Raw genomic sequence first — 18,257 nt, 5'->3', positions numbered from 1 at the left:
CAGTGCTGACACGGTGATTGGCAGGCCCGAAACAGGGCTGGATTGATCAGTTACAGAATTTTACACATATTTTTGTATTGTGATTCATATGATATATCTCAAGAGACTTTCTATTCATTTGTAAAATACATAAATTATTGTAAGCTTTTAATAAAAAGATCTGTTTTAAACCTTCAAACTGGATGTTTTGTCCTTTTCCCAGGCTGCAAAAAGGAAGCCCCCGATTGCAGTAACTTCCCCGATTTTCCCTTTAGAGTGGGAGAATTTCAGAACCGCTTTCTAAGTTCGACTTGAAAAACCGACTGAACGGTGAATTAGAACCTGTTCCTGCGAACCCACCGCCACGCAACTCCCCTCCTGCCGAGCGAACGGCGACTTCCCTCATTTTCTCCTCGCTCGGCTCCCGGTGGGACCCCGGTGCCCGCCGAGGGGACGGGCGGGCCGGTGCCTGCGGGCCGCGCCGGGCGGCGACACTTCGCCCGGGGCCAGCGCCGGCCCAGGACCCTCCTCCAGCCGCCGGAGCCGGCCCCGGCAGCGGGCGGGGCGGGGGCGGCGGGTCCCTGCGCGGCTTTTAACGCGCCTTGCGCCGCTCCCCAGGGCGAGCCGGCTGCGGGAGCGCGGCGGGGGCGGCGGGGCTGCCCGGCCCCCGGCCCGGAGCCCATGTCGGGGCGGCGGGAGGAGGCGCTGCCCGCCTGCTTCGCGGGGCTGGGCGCCGGCAGCCCGCGGCCGCGGCAGAAGCGCGGAGGGATGTTCTGCAGCGTGGAGGACGCCTTCGACAACAAGACGCTGGATTTCCCTTCGCTCGGCGGCCCCGCACCCGGGAACCCCCCCGGCGGGCACCGCCGCGACACCGACCCCGGCCCCGGCCCCGGCCCCGGCCCCGCCGCGCCAGCGCCGACCCCGGCGGCCACTTCCCCGGGGGAGCGGCCCGACGGCTGCCCGCAGGTAAGGGCAGGAGCAGGGGCAGGGGTAAAGGCAGGGGTAAGGGCAGGGGTAAAGGCAGGGGTAAGGGCAGGGGTAAAGGCAGGGGTAAGGGCAGGGGCCGGACCCGCCGACCCCCTCCCCTCCCTCACGGCCCGCCCGGTCCCGGGGCAGCCGCCAGTCTCGGCCCGGCCCTCGCCCCCCCCCCCCCCGGCCCCGGCCCGCCCCGGCCCCGCCGGGCGGCCGGAGCCCCGCTCCCGGGAAGGGGGGCGGGGGCCGGGAACAAGCCGGCGGACCGGCTGCTTGCAGGGGACGGTCCCAGGGGGCGGCGAGCGGCCACTGCTCCCTCGGGGGACGCCACTTTTCCTGGCCCCCCACGACCCCCCGGCCCCTGCCCGCGGCTGCAGGACCGCTCCGGGCGGCGGTGGGACCGAGCGGGGGCTGCGACCCCCCGTCCCGCCGCGGGGTGGTTGAGGCTGCGGGACCGACCCGGGCGGCTCCGCTCCGCTGCGCTGCGCTCCGCTCCCCGCCGGGCCGGCTTTGTCTGCGGCGCCGGGAGCGCGGCCCCGGGCCGGCGGCGGGCGGGGGGCGCGCACGCACGCAGGGACGTGCACACACAGACTCACGCACACAAACACCGCACACAAACAGCCGCACACAGACCCGCACACCCGCACACACAGTGGCGGGAAGATGTCGCACCAGGGCAAGAAGAGCATCCCCCGCACCACGGTGAGGGGCTTCCCTGCGCGGCGCGGGCGGGCGGGACCCCCGGGGGCGGTGGGCCCGGTCCGTCGGGGCTGGACCGGCGGGTCCCTCGCAGGCGGCGGTGGTGGAGCGGGGCCGGACCCCCGGGCAGCGCCGCTGGGGGGGTGCCCGCTGCGGGGGGAGGTGGGGTGGGTGGGGTGGGTGCCGCGGTCCGCGCTACCGAAGCGGCCGCTCCTGCCGAGCAGGGGGGTGCGGGCGGTGCAGCCCCCCGCCCCGCCGGCCCCGCCGGCCCCGCCGCTCCCTTTGTTGGCCGCGGCCCGGGCTGAGCCCGGCGGCCCCAGCGCTTTGTCTGCCGCTGGCCGGGGTCCCGCCGGCAGAGCCCGCCCGGCTGCCGGCGGACAAAGGCGGGCGCGACTCTCACCGCGGCCGCGGGGCTGCCCCGCCGCCTCCCTAACTTTCGTCTGGGAGCCGCGGCGGGAAGCGTGTTTCGGTACCGCTTTTTTTTTCCGCGGAATGGGCTTGGCGGGGGGCAGGGGGGAGCATCTGCCTGCCTGGCTCACGCCCCCCTGCCCGGCATCTGGCCGCCGCCGAGCGCGGTCGGTCCCGGTCACCGCGCCCCCGGTACCGCGGGTCTGGGAGGGGGCGAGGGGGGTGCCCGGGGCCGGGGCCGGTACCGGGGCGGCTCGGCGGGAGTGAGAAGGGCTCTCCAGGCAGTGGTGGGGTTTTATTGCCCCTCGTTTTGCTGCCTCATGGCTGAGTTCGCTTGGAAACATCCCGGCGGCTGCGGAAGCCGGGGGCGAGCTGCGGGGCTGTGCGGGGAGCGGGTCTGCGGGCGGGGGGCGGGGGGGGGGGGGGGGGCTGGGGCTGGGGCTCGGCCAGCACGGCTGGGGGGTGGGGGGGTGGGGTGAAGATGATGGTGGGGTGAGGATGGGGATGGGGAGAGGATAGGGATGGGGATGGAGATAGAGTGGGAATGGGATGAGGATGGGGATGGAGGTGGAGTGAGGATGGGGTGAAGATGAGGATGGGGATGGAGTGAGGATGGGGTGAGGATGAGGATGGGGTGAGGATAGGGATGGGGATGGGGATGGAATGGGGATGGGGATGGTGTGAGGATGAGGATGGGATGGGGAGGAGGTGAGGATGGGGATGGGGATGGAGAAGGGCCCCGCAAGGGGAGGGGCTGTAGGGCTCTCCCATGGGGCAGCCAACACAGAAGCTTCTTTTGATTGCTTTTATGGGACAACGGGAAACAATAAAGATGCAACAAAAGCCTCGATAGTTTTAAAAACACAACGCAATTCCTGAATAGTTCTTTTTTATGTGCCAGTGGTGCCCTTTCAAACCAGACCCCGAAATGTTTTCCAGGCCATTCGACATCAGCACACACTGCTGTGTTGTAAGTCACCGCCACGTGCTCCTGCATCACTGGGTTGTTTCTGTGCTAAGGCCACGCTCTTTGTGTTGCCCATCGGAGCCTTGGTAATAATTTTTCTAGCAACACCAGAGAGCAGGAAAGGAACCCTCTTAAATTAGGCTGCAGTTCCACATTTACATACTTTCTACACTGCTGTCTAATTTTTCTGGTTAAGGATTCTGCACATCTGACAACTGTACCAGTGTCTTGCTTTGAAGTGAGGAAAGTCCTTGAGGCATTATCTGCCTCCGACAAGGCTGTGAAAACTAATGAATGTCAATGAATTAGCAGGTTAATCAGATGCACTTAGAAGTCTGGGAGCTGATGGGGAGGCGGGCACGCAGCTGAGCTGCGGGGTGTTGCCTCGCAAACCTGTCGAAGCTGCTCAGGACGCGGGTCGGTCCCTGGCCCTGCTCCACAGGAGCCGGTGGCGGGGCGGTGCGGTTCCTGCGGGGCAGGGCGGCAGCGGCGGAGGCGGCAGCACGCTCCCTCCAGCTCTGGGCTCGGCCGTGGGGGGCTGGTACCCCCAGAGCAACAGCCTGGACTGTGCTGCCCTGCGCCCCAGGCTGGGACCGCCCTTCACAGGAGATCCATGTCCCCTCACTTGGCAATTTTATATCGTCTCCTTTGCAAAATCCTGTGGGGCTTTGGCGCAGAGTAGTTTGGGTAGTCACTAAACTTGGGTGGTTGAAGGGCAAAATGTGAAGTCCTAGGCTTAAGGAGAGCTCCGAATGAGTAAAGTGGTGTCTGAAGAAAGTAATTGCTGAAAACCTATTTTTTTCTGTTAGAGTGACCAGCTTCTAATCAAAGGAGGAAAAATCGTCAACGATGATCAGTCATTTTATGCAGACATTTATGTGGAAGACGGTTTAATAAAGTAAGTTAAAAATTTATATTTGGTAATGTCATTTCCAAGCATGATACAGTGCCATGGGGTCTGAACAAGGTTCCTTTCCATCATTTTTCTCTTCGAAATGCATTCCCTTTTTGAAAAACAAGGACGGCTGGTTAGAACAGTGTCAAGAAAGAGCTCCGTCAGTGCACCTTTGCAGCTGGGAGGACGAATAAGGTGCTGACAGCTGGTGCTCTGCTGGGAGTCGTGCAGGAGACGAGCGAGGAGCCGGTGACGCTCCGCAGGGGCGCAGCAGCAGCACCCAGAGCCCGGGTTGGGGCCCCCACAGCTCCTCTGCTCAGAGCAGGGTCCCTCGGGTGGTGGCCTGGCGTGTCCCTGCGAGCGCTGGTGCCGGTAGGGGTGGGATGGGTGCTGCTGGGCCGGCGGGTGGGACACCTGGGGGGCTCCAGCAGACCCCAGCTGCGCTCCAGTACCCGGCCGAGCCAGAGGCCCTCCCTGCTGCAGCTTCTGCTCCCGGGGGAGCCCTGGGGCAGGGCACACACCTGGGTCCGTGCCCACGAGCAGGGTGTAGGAGGAGTTGGTTTTGTGTCTTCACTTGAAAGGTGTTGCAGGTTAACAGGAGACGTTAATACCGTTTCCAGGCAAATTGGAGAAAACCTGATTGTTCCTGGTGGTGCAAAGACAATCGATGCCTACGGCCAGCTCGTGATGCCGGGGGGGATTGACGTCCATACCCGGCTGCAGATGCCTGTCATGGGGATGGCCTCGGCTGACGACTTCTACCAAGGCACGAAAGCAGCCCTGGCAGGAGGCACCACGATGATCAGTAAGATGGAGCAGCATTCAAACAGGCTTCTAACTAGAACATTGTTTAGGAAAATACGTTGGGCCTTTATTCATTGCGGAGATTATTTACCCCCATAGCAGAGAAATGTCAGTTTTTGCTGTGGAAATCAAAGTGTTACAGTGCCAACTAAAAAGCATCATGTACCTTTCAGAACCAAGAACTGCTGTTGCTACACACATACATTAAAAATACATAGCAGCTCCTGTGTCACCTCATAAGAGAATAAAATTGCAAAGAAAACTTTAAACACCTTTTGGTATCTTTTAAATAGCTTTGCAAGTGTGTTTTTGAAAGAGTTTCTCAGCTCGGTGAGCATGGGTTCCATTTCTGTGTTACTGTGAAATCATTTTGATTTCTCTTTCATCCTTGTCCTGGTCCCAAGGCCCACTGCAGTACGTGCCTGAGGGACCAGTCTCGGCACGTCCTGGTGTAGCTCAGTGCCAATCTCATAGCCAGCTCGGCAGGGAACAGGAGCGAAGACAAGGGGGATGCAGTGACTGTGGGGCTGCGGGTGACTGCCCCTGGAAAGTGCCCGAGGGAGCTGTGCGAAAGCGTGCAAGGACGCGCTTTGGTCACCAGCCTCTCTTAGACGCTGCCCTAGGTGGGCTGTGTGAAAGAAGGGCATTTAACAGCCATAGCTTGGGGTTTGTTTGTTCCATTTGTTTCACTTTATCTGGGAAATTTGTTACCCTTCACCTTTGATGGACGCTATAAAAATGAATTGGTATTGAAGTGTCTCCTTTTCACAGCAGCAAAGTCTTGCACAAGAGTATTGGTGGCTGCTGCACCCTCCAGGTTTCTCTTAGCCCTTTCCCTGGCACGCCTGCTAACGCTGTGCAGTGTTTCCCCAGTTGACCACGTCTGCCCGGACGCTGGGACCAGTCTCCTGGCTGCCTACGAGCAGTGGCGGGGGAGCGCCGACAGCCAGGCCTGCTGCGACTACTCGCTGCACGTCGACATCCCTCGCTGGCACGAAAGCCTGAAGGAGGAGCTGGAAGCCCTGGTGAAGGACAAGGGTAAGGCCAGGAGCAGCAGGGTGCGGGCCGTAACCCCACAGCATCGCGGGGTGAGCGGTGAGAGTGGCGGCTGCTCTGCCGAGCTCCTCGTACCCCGCCAGGAGGGGGGCGCGGGGAGGGGACCGTGCGCCTTCGGTGCTGAGGCGTGACCTCCCCGTCCTCTGCCGCCGAGGGCAGAGGTGTAGCCAGGGGGGCTGGCACCGGCCTCGTCCCCTGGCACCGTGTTCGCCTGCTCCCCCCTCGGGCAGCGTACAGCCCCGTCAGGGAGGGCGCAGGCGCGGCGTGGGGCACCCTGCTTCAGGCCGCCTGCCCCGTGGAAAAGTGTTCCAATAAAAGCGTTCAGGACGGGGCTGATAGAATAAAACGCAGCTTCAGGCTTTCCGTGGAGATCTCGGTCGCGCCTGCAATTCCTGCGCGCCCCGGAGCACCCGCTGGAGGTGGCTGGCTGGAAGGCAGGCTGTGCAGCAGGGGCTCAAGCGTGTTGTGAATGCTCGTTTCCATCTTTGGAGCTACGTTCTGCTTTCAGATATGCTAATGTGGAGCTAAACGTCTTCAGTGTAATTTGCAGTCTTGCAAGCAAGGGCTTAATTGGTCAATTAACATAGAAATTTGCAGTGAATTTCCTATTAAAATGCAGAGTGGCTGAAGTAATGTAGCTATTCCACGCTTATACCGAGTATTTTTCATATGTACGTTCAGATGAAATACAGTTTATTTGTGATTTGATTGTCGTTTGGGATTAGTTGTGGCCTCTATCCGGGTGAAATACAGGAGCAATTCTCCAGCTTTGACTCGGTGCTTCATGAATCATCCTCTGCGTTAGGTAGAAATGATAGAAATTAGGGTTGTGTGTGACGCTGTGTGCAAAGTACTGCCCGCCTGCATCCCTGGCTAGATAGCGGTGTGCTGAAGAGCAGCACTCTTCTCTCAGAGAGCCTCATCTTCTGCGGTAATTGAGTGCTGGCCCTAACACACTAATTCAAAGTCCGTTATGAGAAAGAAGTTGGGGATAGGCCATAAACTGAAACCACCGCTGGAGGGAAGACCCAGCATGGGAGCAGTGCGTTTGGAGCAAGTTACGGAGAGTGCCTGAAATCCAAAATTACGGACTCGGACTGTGGGGTTTTCTTTTTCTTTTGGCTCAGGCGCACCCCAAGGGAGGGATGTATTGTCCTTCATGGCTCCCAAGCTTTGGGGTTCTGTTCCTGGGGAGAAAGTTCCCATTTCAGCCCTCAGCCTTGCTTTGCTTCCAGTCTAACCCTCGCCAGCACAACCCCCCTGCTCAGCCCATGCCAGGTCGCCGAGTTCTGTGCCGGGGCGATAACCACGCGTCTCATTTTCTTTTCCCAAGGTGTGAACTCCTTCCTGGTTTTTATGGCCTACAAGGACAAGCTTCAGTGCAGCGATGCCCAGGTAACGCAGCCGGCCGGCGCCCCGCGTGCTGAGCGGGAGCCGTCACGTGCCTGACGGGGGGCACCCCCCTGTCTCTTGGCAGATGTATGAGATATTCTGCATTATTCGAGACCTGGGGGCCGTTGCCCAAGTGCATGCTGAAAACGGAGACATCATCGATGAGGTACGGCGTTTATATTTACTTAATAAAAGGTGGGCCAGAGGGTTTTGGCTTGAGGCAGGTGCCGGCGGGGCTGTGGTGTCCAGCGGGAGGTGGAGCGGTGCCGGCGCGCGTTCAGCCTTCAGCCGGGGCAGGAGGGGCCGGTGCAGGTGAGAGCAGGAGCAGCCTGCGGTGGGACCCGGGAGAGGAGCAGCGAGCACCTCTCGGGGCCCGCTGCCAGCGGGGCATCGCCCCGGCCGCTCCCCGCTGGGGGCTCCGGCAAAAGCTGAGCCGAGTCGGGCTCGTGGCCTCGCGGCGGAGCGGCCGTGGCCGGGGGTGCGTGTGGGCACCGCGCCTGGCAGCAGCCGGGGGTGCAGACCGGGGGACCCGCTCGGCAGGGCAAGTGGCCGACCCATGCCCTGGGGGGAAAGCGGGGACAGAGCCCCCGCAGTGGCTGCGTGTGCAGGCAGAAGAATGGGCTGGAGGATCAGGGGCTCCTGCTAAGGTCAGCAGCATCCTCCCGGTTCCTCGCACGTGTTGGGTTTCATCGCAGAAATCTTCACAAGGACCGTTCAGTGGTCCCCAACAAGGGCCTTTAGGGGCTTCTTAAAGGAGGAGTGGCTGCCTTGAGTGGTCCTTTATCACATTGTCTGTCTTGTCTAGAAGTCTTGAGTACTTCTGAGGCAATAAGGAGGTTTGTGTCACCATGTACATGACGCTTGGCAATACTTGTCTCCAAAAACAGCACTCAGGAGCTTCCTTGGTGTTGCAGACTTTGCTCACCTACTTTATTTTCCCTTTTTACCTTTAGAAGAGGAAATCTTAGATACATCTTGCAATGAGATGATGCAAGGTAGAGTTAGACTTGCAGTTCCTTTAGCTTACGGTCACCCAAGTGTTTGGTCTGGCGTGGGAGGAGAGTTTAGAATGAACGCGGGATCCCAATCCTTCAAATGGGCTTATTTGAACAAACAGGATAGAGGCTAATTCCCACCTCCCCCGGATTTTATCTGAGAAACATTTTCTTCAGCTGTCTGTGAAACACAGTGTGATCCCAAGCAGGTCAATATCTGCAGAAGTAGTTCCTTAAGCTGCCAGCCTGATGGCACTTGAGCCCTGGGGACAAACTCAGAGAGTATCTGCGACAGGAATACAGAGAAATAACCATCCTCTGAGAGCAGGATCCTGTAAAGCCTGTGGGATCTGGTCGTAGTGTTGAATAACATTATTCACCATTAACACCAGCTAAGGGGGAGCACGACGTGGTCCAGAACATCACAGAAAGGAGACGGGGCGAGGTGTGTGCGAGACACCTGCTTTCAAATACCGTGTGAATAACCTGGCTGCCACCCAGAGCTCCGTCCAGCTTCTGTCACCGTGGGGTCCCAGCTGACATGGGGCCTTGATTCATGCCATCGTGACATGGGGCTGTGGCAGTGGGGACAGGGCAGGCACCGGGCAGAGCTCCGGGGAGACGGCACTCGCTGCGCCCCTCTGACACCCGGCTCTGCGCCCTCCGAGGGCTCCTCTGGGCAGCCCCGGGCAGCCCCAGTGCCGGGGGAAAGAACTGCTCCTGTCCTGGGGCCCGGCATCGTGCCCAGCACAGCCTTAGCGTCAGCAGCAACGGGATTAAAGTCCCGCGTCCTCCGGAGCTGCAGCTGGGTTTGGAGGGTGGGGAAGGGCCAAAGGTGCTGTCGGGACGCAGCAGTCCCCAGTCCAGAAGTGTTTCCACAGCACAAGATGGGTCTCCTGCAGCGGTTTGTGGAGTGTCACAGGCAGAAGTGGTATCGCCTCGTCGTGGTGATGGGTTTCCATCAACCCTGGGTGCTTCCGATCAAGGTGTTTCGTGTCCCGCGTTGCTTCGGGCAGGCGGTTCGTGTCACTGACGGCTCTTTGTTCATCTCCACCTAGGAGCAAAAGAGGCTGCTGGAGCTCGGGATTACGGGGCCAGAAGGACATGTCCTCAGCCGCCCCGAGGAGGTAACGTCCCCAGCCCTTCAGCAGAGCTACCCAGGGGCTGAGCTGCCGCAGAGGTGCCCTGAGACACTCTCTGCCTGTGTTCTGGTGCCCGCAGGTGGAAGCGGAGGCCGTGTACCGCGCCATCACCATCGCGAAACAAGCCAACTGCCCCTTGTACGTCACCAAAATAATGAGCAGAGGTGCAGCAGATGTCTTGGCTCAAGCAAAGCGGAAAGGTAAAGCGCTGTTTCGTATTTGCTCACTAATTGAGCCTGTTTAAATATGTCCAGGAATGTCATTCTAGCTGTGAGGTTTAAGAACTCATTACCACCCGCGTTCTCTCACATTTTAAGGGCGCTGAAACTTGGCGTTGGCTTTTCTTCGCAGAGTGTGCCAGAGCTAATTGCTCTGAGCTGGAAAGATTTGAGGAGATGTGCTTGAGACTTTGACACCTGAATCTCCGTAGATGCAGCTGAGAACAAGGGAATAACTCACTTGCAATCGTTTGTGGTGAACTAAATGAAAAACAGATCTGGAGCAAGCTCCAAATTCAAACTGGGGGTAGAGTGGGAAGAGCTGGAAGCAATCCTGCGGGGAGCAGGGCGGTAGGCCATGCCCAGGGACAGGCAGGGTCCGCAGCCGCCTCTGCCCCCCAGCCAGCAGGCTCTGCTTCGGTGTAGGGGAGGGCGCGATGGCTGTAGGTGTGAATGTATGGTTGGTCCAGGGAGAAACCAGGTGGGTTCAGGACTTGTTTTGACAGCATTTCCCAGTCGTACGAGATACTCTGAGGGATTAACGTGAATTTGAAAAGCTGAAATACTGAGGGGGCTGAAGACAAGTGAAAGTGTCTTGGGTCGTTAACAGCAGTGTTGGTCCGCGCTGTGTGAGGAGGCTGCGGGACACGGCGCGTTTGCCCTCATTCCCGGGTTGTTCCGCAGGCGCGGTGGTGTACGGAGAGCCCATCACCGCCAGCCTGGGCGCCGACGGCTCGCACTACTGGAGTAAAAACTGGGCCAAAGCCGCAGCCTTCGTCACGTCTCCCCCCATCAGCCCGGACCCCACTACGCCGGAGCATCTCACCTCCCTCTTGTCCTGGTGAGTTCCGTGTCGACGGGGATGCCTCTGCCGCATTCGCGTCCCGTCGGCGTCCGCCCAGATGCCGTTTGCTGCGACAGCGTCACCTGCGGAGCCGGGGCTGGCCGGGGGTGGCAGCCCCTGAGCTCCCTGGCGTGTCCCCCCCCCACCTTTTGCTGATGGGTAACAGCCTGCCTGTTCCTGGGGGCACCCCCCTCTTCTCCCATCCCTGGGCGCTGCGGGGTGCAGCAGCACAGCAAAGGCTTGCGCAGCGTTCAGCCTTCCTCTTGGTACTGCCATCAGAGTAGGAAAATTGATCTGTCGATTGTTGCACTTTTCCATGTCAAAAGAACAGGTCCGTGGGGTTTTTGAGCAAGGAGCCAGGGGCTCTTTCGAAAAGAATCTAAATTGTGCTTTGATGAAGGCAGGTAATAGTTACCAGATTCTCTGTGTGACAATAAGGCTCACGCTGCCCGGTTCCCCCCTCCAGAACCGTCGGGGGAAGGTGCAGCGTCCCGCAGGACAGCCCGGCGTGGGAGGGACGGCGGCCGCTCTGCCTCCCGGGAAAGCCTCCTGCGCTGTTTCAGCGTTGAAGCAAAAAGCAGGATTTCTGGGGAGCAGAGTTGGGCATTGGCCGGGTTTTGCCATGGGCGACACGTGAGCTCTTAGGGCCGTCATGGTGCGGAGGTGTTTCCATGCACTGAGTTGCCAGCAAAGCCCCGGGGGCTGGCGGGGGCGTCCCTGGCGCCATGCGGGGACCAAGCGGGCGCTGGCAGCCCTGGCCGGGCAGGGAAGGGCAAAAACACCCGTGTGCCGTGTCCAGGGACGCAGCCACCGCGCTGTGAACCACGGCTGGCGCTTTGCCACGGGCCAGGGCTCCACGTTCCTGGGGGCAAACACGGGCCGGGGTTGTCAGCGCCGCCTTGCAGAGAGCGGCCCCCGGCAGCGGGGACCCCCTGGCCGCGGCGGGCTGGCGTTCGGGGTGCCTGCAGCTTCTCCGTGCGCAGCCGCCCAGCCCGCGGTCGCCCCTCGGGAAGGCTCCCTCTGGCATTAAACACCCTTTGGTGTGGGCGCAGGTAGAAAAATCAGCTCCGGAAGGAATGGATGGAGAATTTTTGAAATGGGATGAGAGATGTTTGTGGAGCCAGGTAACTGTAAAAATATTGCATTCAATATATATTTTAAAGAAGAAATAAACATTTCTCAGGATGAAATGTGATTTTTTTTCCCTAGAAGGGTAAACAGCTGTTAACAGGAGAAACGTGTTTCATGTTAGTATGTCTTACCTAGCATATAAAGATACCTCAATACATTTAATATTTTCTTGAGAGAGGCAATAAAATACAAGCATAGTTCAGTCTAGCACAGCTTTGACATAAGTCTGGAGGCATCATCCCAGGCTCAGCTCTCTTCTGGACCCACCTGCCAGCATGGATCCAGTTCCTTCACTTGCAGGGTGTGACAGTACGTAACACTTGGGTTTACCCAGGGTATTGTTTTATTTAACCATATCCGTGCCTTAAAAGAACCTTGCCTTAAAAGCAGCCTTGCTTGGAGAACCATTTTCTAAAATAATCAGAGGTTCAAAAGGACAGTACAAAGATTAAAATGTTGGTTTGTATAGCAAAATTAGTGGCCAGTTTAGGAGAGGATATAGGTGGTGCTTATGAGGCTGCTGTTTACATCACTTCGGTGATTCTTCTACCGCCCAGCGCAGCTGTGGCTGCCCCCTCCCTGGCAGGGCTCAAGGCCAGGCTGGATGGGGCTGGGAGCAGCCTGGTCTGGTGGGAGGTGTCCCTGCCCATGGCACAGGGCTTGGCACTGGATGGTCTTTAGGGTCCCTTCCAACCCAAACCATTCTGTGATTGATCTTGTGATTGTGTGGCATTCTGTGATCCCAGAGCTTAATACCTGTACAGGGTGGTAGGGTGAGGTGCCTCAGTGTACCTGTAAAAATTGCCTTTTGCCTTGACTTCCACTGGCGTTTGCGGATCACACGTCGCCTGCCTCTGGCGGCTTCGTTGGTGACACCAGTGGGTCCCAAACGGACCTGGCACAAAGCCCACCCCTGCCAGGCGCAGTCCTGCGGGCGAGGGCAGCTTTGGCCTGCCGGGAGGAGCAGTGTGGTGGGGCTGGGGGTGGCGTGGGTGCCAAGGGGGCTGTCGGCGCCGGCGGGTGCCTCCGCTGACCCCTCTGCTGTGCTTCGCCTAGCGGGGACCTGCAGGTGGCCGGCAGCGCGCACTGCACCTTCACCACGGCGCAGAAGGCGGTGGGGAAGGACAACTTCACCCTCATCCCCGAGGGGACCAACGGCATCGAAGAGCGGATGTCGATCATCTGGGAGAAGTGTGTGGTAGGTGCCGGGGTAACAGCGCTGCCTCGCGAAGCCGCGAGGCGATGTCGGTGTCCCCGTTAGTTCCGACGAGCCGGGGGGGTGTGACATTGTCTAGACTGCTGCTTCAGAGGAGCTTGCTGATGGGAGAAGGTGGGGCGCTCGCGTGCCTTCCGAGTGCCCTCAGAGGCTTCGGAGCGGGGATCGCCCGTCGCGCACTCGCAGTCACCGGAGAAAGTCCCTCCAACACGTTTTCCTAAGGGCCAGACGCGACGTTCCTCTCCCCTGGTGCTTGCAGGCCCGGGGAGGTGGATGGGCACAGGGTGCCTCTCCCGTGGCCGTGGCCATGCCTGCCAGCTCCTGGGCGCCCCAGGCCCCACCAGTGGGGACGGGTTCCCACGGCACCTCCGTGCCTGCGGGGCAGCGGAGCGCTGCGGGGACCGAGCCCCATGTCCGTGCACCTCCGAAGGAGCATCCTGGCAGGCTCTAGCCTGCCTCCCACGGAGCAGACGTCCCTGTGTGGACTCCCAGGAGCTTGGGCACCGGGCCACCCTGAAGCCTCCGTCTTAGGTAGGCTTTGTTCAAAGATAAATAGAATTTATCTCAAGCTCATAAATAAAGATGATAAACAGCACTATTTAAGTTCACTTCCAGTCTTTCTTCATTGAAGTATCCTTCACCGTCTCTAGAGAATGTGAGGTGCCTGTACAGGGAGTTGGAGCCTACCAGTGAAGGTCTTGTTTTTCAGAGACCTTAACTTTCAGAGTCCGGGGAACATAAAACCCGTCTGTTGTAAGATTTAGCCCGCAGGGACAAGGCTCAGCCCCCACGTCTCCCTTCTCCCCCGTAACTGCAGCCCTGTCGCAGTGTGGATCCTCGCACGCGGCTGGATCCTGCGGTTTCTCCTGGAGCCTCGTTCCTGTGGGCGGGAGAGCGCGGGTCTGGCCGTGGGGACGGGGCTGCTGCCCGCTGCGGGGGGCAGGGTGACGGTCCTTCTTCCCTCCCCTTCCCCAGGTCCCCGGGAAGATGGACGAGAACGATTTCGTAGCGGTGACCAGTACCAATGCTGCCAAGATCTTCAACTGCTACCCCAGGAAGGGGCGCGTCGCTGTGGGCGCTGACGCAGACTTGGTGTTGTGGAACCCCAAGGCTACTAAAATCATCTCAGCAAAAACCCACAATCTGGTAAATTTTTTTTTTAGATTATTTTCTTGAGCTGGTTTTAGAGTCAGAAGAGAGCAGTAAAGCAATGTATTTCTTCAGATCAGAAAGATCAGATCATTCGGCAAGGGAGGAGCCGTCTGTGTGGGTGAAGTGGGGAAGGAGCTTGCGTTTGCTTTTGAAAGGACAAGCAAATGAAAATACCCTTCGGTTACTGTGAGGGGCAGGATCGTCACTGAGCAGCAGTGACTGCTCCGAGGCAGTCTCGTCTGGTACAGAAGTTTTGAGGTCAATGTGTTCACTGTGGACTAGAAAAATGTAAGCGCTGAACTAGTTTTCAGTATTAAACTATGAATATATGAATAATGTTTAATAGAAACTACGAGTATAGTTTAATAGATCAGCATCCTTCCCGAAGTGCCAGACCCCTTCCCGCGCGGGCTCCACGGGCGCTGCCTGTCCGCAGGGGTCACCCAGTCAGGAGAGGTTCGGGTGCATCTTGGTGGTGTCTTGGCCGTGGTTTTCCAGGCCAGGGACATCCCCAAACTGATTTCCAACGTGAGCCTCAGACAGAAAGCTGTGGTTGAAAGAGAGGGAGGGGGAGGTGTTGTGAGGAGCGTTGGTGATTGAAGTTAGTGTAGAAGCCTTCTGGCCCCTGTGGGTTTTTTCACCAAGATGGTTTTTTATTGAAGCAAATTATCATTAAGATGGAAATATTCAGGTCTTTTTATTTAAAAAAGAACATGGGGTTTTTTTGGTCCAGAAAATTCACTTTTGCTTTTTTATAGTGCTGCATTTTTTCACTGTAAACTGTTTTTTGGGTAGTTTGTATGGGGTAGTAGTGGGAGCATTTGAAGAAAGTGTCGCAGTTTTGCATTTCCCGCAAACCAGACCTGACTTTCCGTACCAGTTTTGGTAGAAGGCTCACGGTGACTTGGAAGAAATGAGAAGAACTTCTGTTCCCGATGGAGAGCTTAAGCAGAGCTCTTCTGGGGCTGGGAGAGAGCTCATTGTTGGCCTGGAGCAGAAGTCTAGTTTGCTCCAGGAGCACTGCGTGGCTTCTGGGCAAGCACAGAGTGGTTTTGAGTGTTTTGAGGATTTAGTTTCTCCGTTCCAGTTTGCTTTGGTTCATCCAGTTAGACAAACCTTATCACCAGAAATGCAAAGGGTTGGTTAAGTACAACTGATGGTGCACGAGGAGCAATGTATGAAAATGGGGGGGGGGGAGTATGGTTGGCTAGACTGTCACCTTCTCTTCTTAGACCTTAACCACACTGCATATCTTGGTTTGTTCTTTCCAGAACGTGGAGTACAACATATTTGAAGGGACAGAGTGCCACGGGGTTCCTACCGTGGTCATCAGTCAGGGAAGAGTTGTTCTTGAAGGTGGAAACCTGTGTGTCACCCAGGGGTCAGGTCGCTTCATTCCTAGAAAGACATTCCCTGATTTCGTTTATAAAAGGATAAAGGCAAGAAACAGGGTAAGGAGAATTTTATTTGCCATAATCACGTATTTTCATCGTGTATCCCTGCATTGCTGTATTGCAGTCACTGTTACAGCAAGCCTGCTGATGGAATAGGCAACAGAAACAAGGATATTATTAATGCTATTTCTTTCTAGGCCTTGGAAATTTGTAATGTTGTCATGTAACTGCTTCAGTATGTGGCTTGGCACATTAGTCAATAATGCCTGTTTGAGTGTTGTAGCTAATAATTCAGGTATTATTAGGAAGTTTTGCCTATTAGGAAGTTATAAAGCAAAAATATGACTTCTAGCAAATCTGGTTTTGTTTGGTTTGTACTGCGGCGGAAGGGAGGAATTCCTCTCCCAGCCGTATTAGAAAGGTTTCTGCTATTGCATTACCCGTGTCTGCTCTCATCTGTCAAAGGGTAATGGCTGTGGCGTTCTGTAGTTCCTGGAAATGCAGTAAGATAAATCTTTCAGCGTGCCCGCACGGCTTTGCCAGGAGATACAGAGACAGGCAAATATATGAAAAGCTTCTTAACGGCTCTGCCCTCCTCCCCTTTTCCATGTGTTAGTGCAGACATTTGCATTATGCATTGCAGATGAGGGCAGAGCAGAAATCATTAACCCCAAATTACCTACAGGGGTGCCAGCAGCGCTGGCAGCTGGGGCAGGAACCCCCCGCTCCAGAGGGGTGCTTCTGGTGCCTGGGGGTATCTCTGGAGTCAGGGTGGGATGGGACCCTGGCAGGTCCCTGTGGGGTGGGGAGGGGGATGGGGATGGATGGGGTGTCTGGCAGCGGCCTCCTCTATTTCCCCGGCACGTCCCGCGTACCCCTTCACGCACAGAGAGGCGGCGGAGGGGCCGGCCGGTCCCGTCGGCTGGGGCAGAGGGTCCCCAGGCTCCTTGTCAGTGGTCAAGCTGAGCCTCTGTTCACTGTGGAAGCAGACACCCTGTGCTGTATTTTTTTATCATAAAGGCCAGAGTTTGCTAAACGCGACCCTTGATGGACGGTGAGCTGCTCCGGCGGGGTGATAACCCACAGCGCCGGCGGCAAGGTTTAGCCAGAGCTTTTGACAAAAGCTGCAGCCAAAAAGAGCGGTGGGAAACATTGAGCAGGGTGTTTTCTTCACAAGATAGGCAGCACGATGAAGACAGGGGTCATGTGAGAAAAATTTCAACAGAAAATGCTATATATGCCTTGATAACCTATCAGTCCGTGCCTTTTTAATTTGAAACCCAGCACTTTTCATCTTCAAAACAAGCCCCTTCTGACCCTGTGCTTGTCAAAGGGCTGTCGCTGCTTCGCCTGGGAGGAGACACAGCCTTAAGCCGATCCGTGATGAAACGCTGTTAACGAAGCCGTTACGGCGCTGGCTCCCTCGCAGCCGCGAGCGCCCAGGGCTGAGCTCGTCCTCCCTCCAGCGGGAGGTGACAGTCACACCGGGTGACACCTGTTGGGGCACGCACCCGTGGGACATTGCCCTCGGGGGAGCACAGTCCCTCGCACAGAAGGCATCCCCCGGGCCACCCCTCGGAGTCCCTTTTCCTGGGGGGACAGGACCTCTGCCCACGGGGTCTGGGCAGCATCCTCCGCTCGGCTCTGGGGGTGGGAAGAGCCTGGGGAGGCGTCGGGTCTGCTCTGTTTGGGGGTACGCTGTCCCCAAAACCCCTCAGTATGGGGTAGGCACAGGCAGAAGGCCAACAAGTCCCAGTTCTCGTTCGCCTTGGCTTAAATCCGTGCCTTACATCTCTCCTTACTCCCCGCCCGGCAGCTGGCCGAAGTCCACGGCGTCCCCAGAGGGCTGTACGACGGGCCGGTCCACGAAGTCCTCGCCAGCGCCAAAGCCGTGGGCCCCGCCCCGGCGTCCAGGATCGCGCCCTGTGCGGGCAAAGCCCCGGCTCCTCCCGTGCGCAACCTCCACCAGTCGGGGTTCAGCTTGTCTGGTAGGACGGGGGGTCCCCTGGGAGCCGGGGGGCGGCGGGCGGCTGGTTTGTGGGGGAGTCGCCGAGTCCCGGGCTTGTGTGAGCGGCGGGGCGAAGCTGCGGAGCAGAAACGTGGTGTTTGCTCGGTAAAAAGCAGTTCTTGCTGTTGCACAGCATCTGTGTGAGCGCTCTGGGGAGCGTGCGTGGCAAAGCCTGGCGGGGGGCTGCGAGGCGGCTGTGAGTGCAGGCTCCACGGAGGGCGCAGGCTGTGACGATGGGGAGCAGGAGGATGAGGCCGAAGGTGAGGGTGTCACCATGGCGCTGCCTGGGTCAGTGGGGACACTGCCATGGCTGTCAGGGGGTCGGGACTTCAGCCCTGGCTGCGTCCCCGGCGAGTCAGGGACAGAAGTGGTTGGATTTGTAAAGATTAGCCAAATCACTCCGTTCTCAGGAACCAGAAAGATAATTCCTTTGTCCTCTCCGTGCAAGCAGGCAGCGATTCAGCATCGTTCAGCTCAGCATCCTGCAGAAATGTGCCCGGTAGCTCTAGGGACCTTAGAAAGCCACTGCTCCGCTGTAAAGTGACTTCCGTAGTGGTGTTTTCTTTGCTGGGTGAAATCAGATGGATCACGTATTGTTCAAGAAATGTACAAGGTCCCACATTTCATCATATAGAAACTGTTTATTTACAGGAAAGACGTTTGTAATGCTTTCCAGAAGGAAGCAATAAAAAATGAAAGACGCTCAGGCACATAAAGCCATTCCAAACTGTACTGTGATAATATAGAATCTAAAATGATATTTAATGAAAATATTAGTATTTCCCACCAAGGAAGTGTTTTATGGTTTGTGCATTTAAAGCAGCGTGACTCCCACACCGTGCCGACACCCCCCCCCCCCGCCTGTCCTCTTCCCTAGGCTCACAGGCGGACGACCACATCGCCAGACGCACGGCTCAGAAGATCATCGCCCCGCCGGGTGGACGGTCCAACATCACCTCGCTCTCCTGACGGGGCAGCCCGGGGG

At 57.8% G+C, this 18,257-nt stretch overlaps 1 protein-coding gene across 2 annotated transcripts; it reads left to right on the top strand.

Moving 5' to 3' along the window:
- The first annotated feature begins 660 nt into the window (after positions 1-660).
- Positions 661-18,241, top strand: DPYSL4 (dihydropyrimidinase like 4). 2 transcript variants are annotated; one of them, XM_086467281.1, is made up of 14 exons: positions 661-945; positions 3,835-3,923; positions 4,541-4,725; positions 5,598-5,762; positions 7,114-7,175; positions 7,258-7,338; positions 9,226-9,294; positions 9,389-9,509; positions 10,212-10,368; positions 12,559-12,700; positions 13,694-13,864; positions 15,142-15,321; positions 17,081-17,252; positions 18,150-18,241. In XM_086467281.1, the coding sequence occupies exons 1-14, from the start codon at positions 661-663 to the stop codon at positions 18,239-18,241; spliced, it is 1,971 nt and encodes a 656-aa protein (XP_086323407.1). The 2 variants fall into 2 exon arrangements, with proteins under 2 accessions (XP_086323407.1, XP_086323408.1); XM_086467282.1 differs by lacking the exon at positions 661-945 and adding an exon at positions 1,615-1,653.
- Positions 18,242-18,257: the final 16 nt, after the last annotated feature.

This window comes from Leptosomus discolor, chromosome 6, assembly GCF_034619465.1.
Source record: "Leptosomus discolor isolate bLepDis1 chromosome 6, bLepDis1.hap2, whole genome shotgun sequence".
NCBI classification, from domain to species: Eukaryota; Metazoa; Chordata; class Aves; order Leptosomiformes; family Leptosomidae; genus Leptosomus; species Leptosomus discolor.
This window is presented reverse-complemented; position numbering and strand designations above follow the sequence as displayed.

Excerpts from the sequence above, each read along its gene's own strand:
- DPYSL4 (XM_086467281.1), top strand. The coding sequence starts at position 661 with ATGTCGGGGCGGCGGGAGGAGGCGCTGCCCGCCTGCTTCGCGGGGCTG. Across the intron at positions 946-3,834 it reads GGCCCGACGGCTGCCCGCAG|AGTGACCAGCTTCTAATCAA; the intron begins GTAAGGGCAGGA and ends TTTTTCTGTTAG. Across the intron at positions 3,924-4,540 it reads GTGGAAGACGGTTTAATAAA|GCAAATTGGAGAAAACCTGA; the intron begins GTAAGTTAAAAA and ends TACCGTTTCCAG.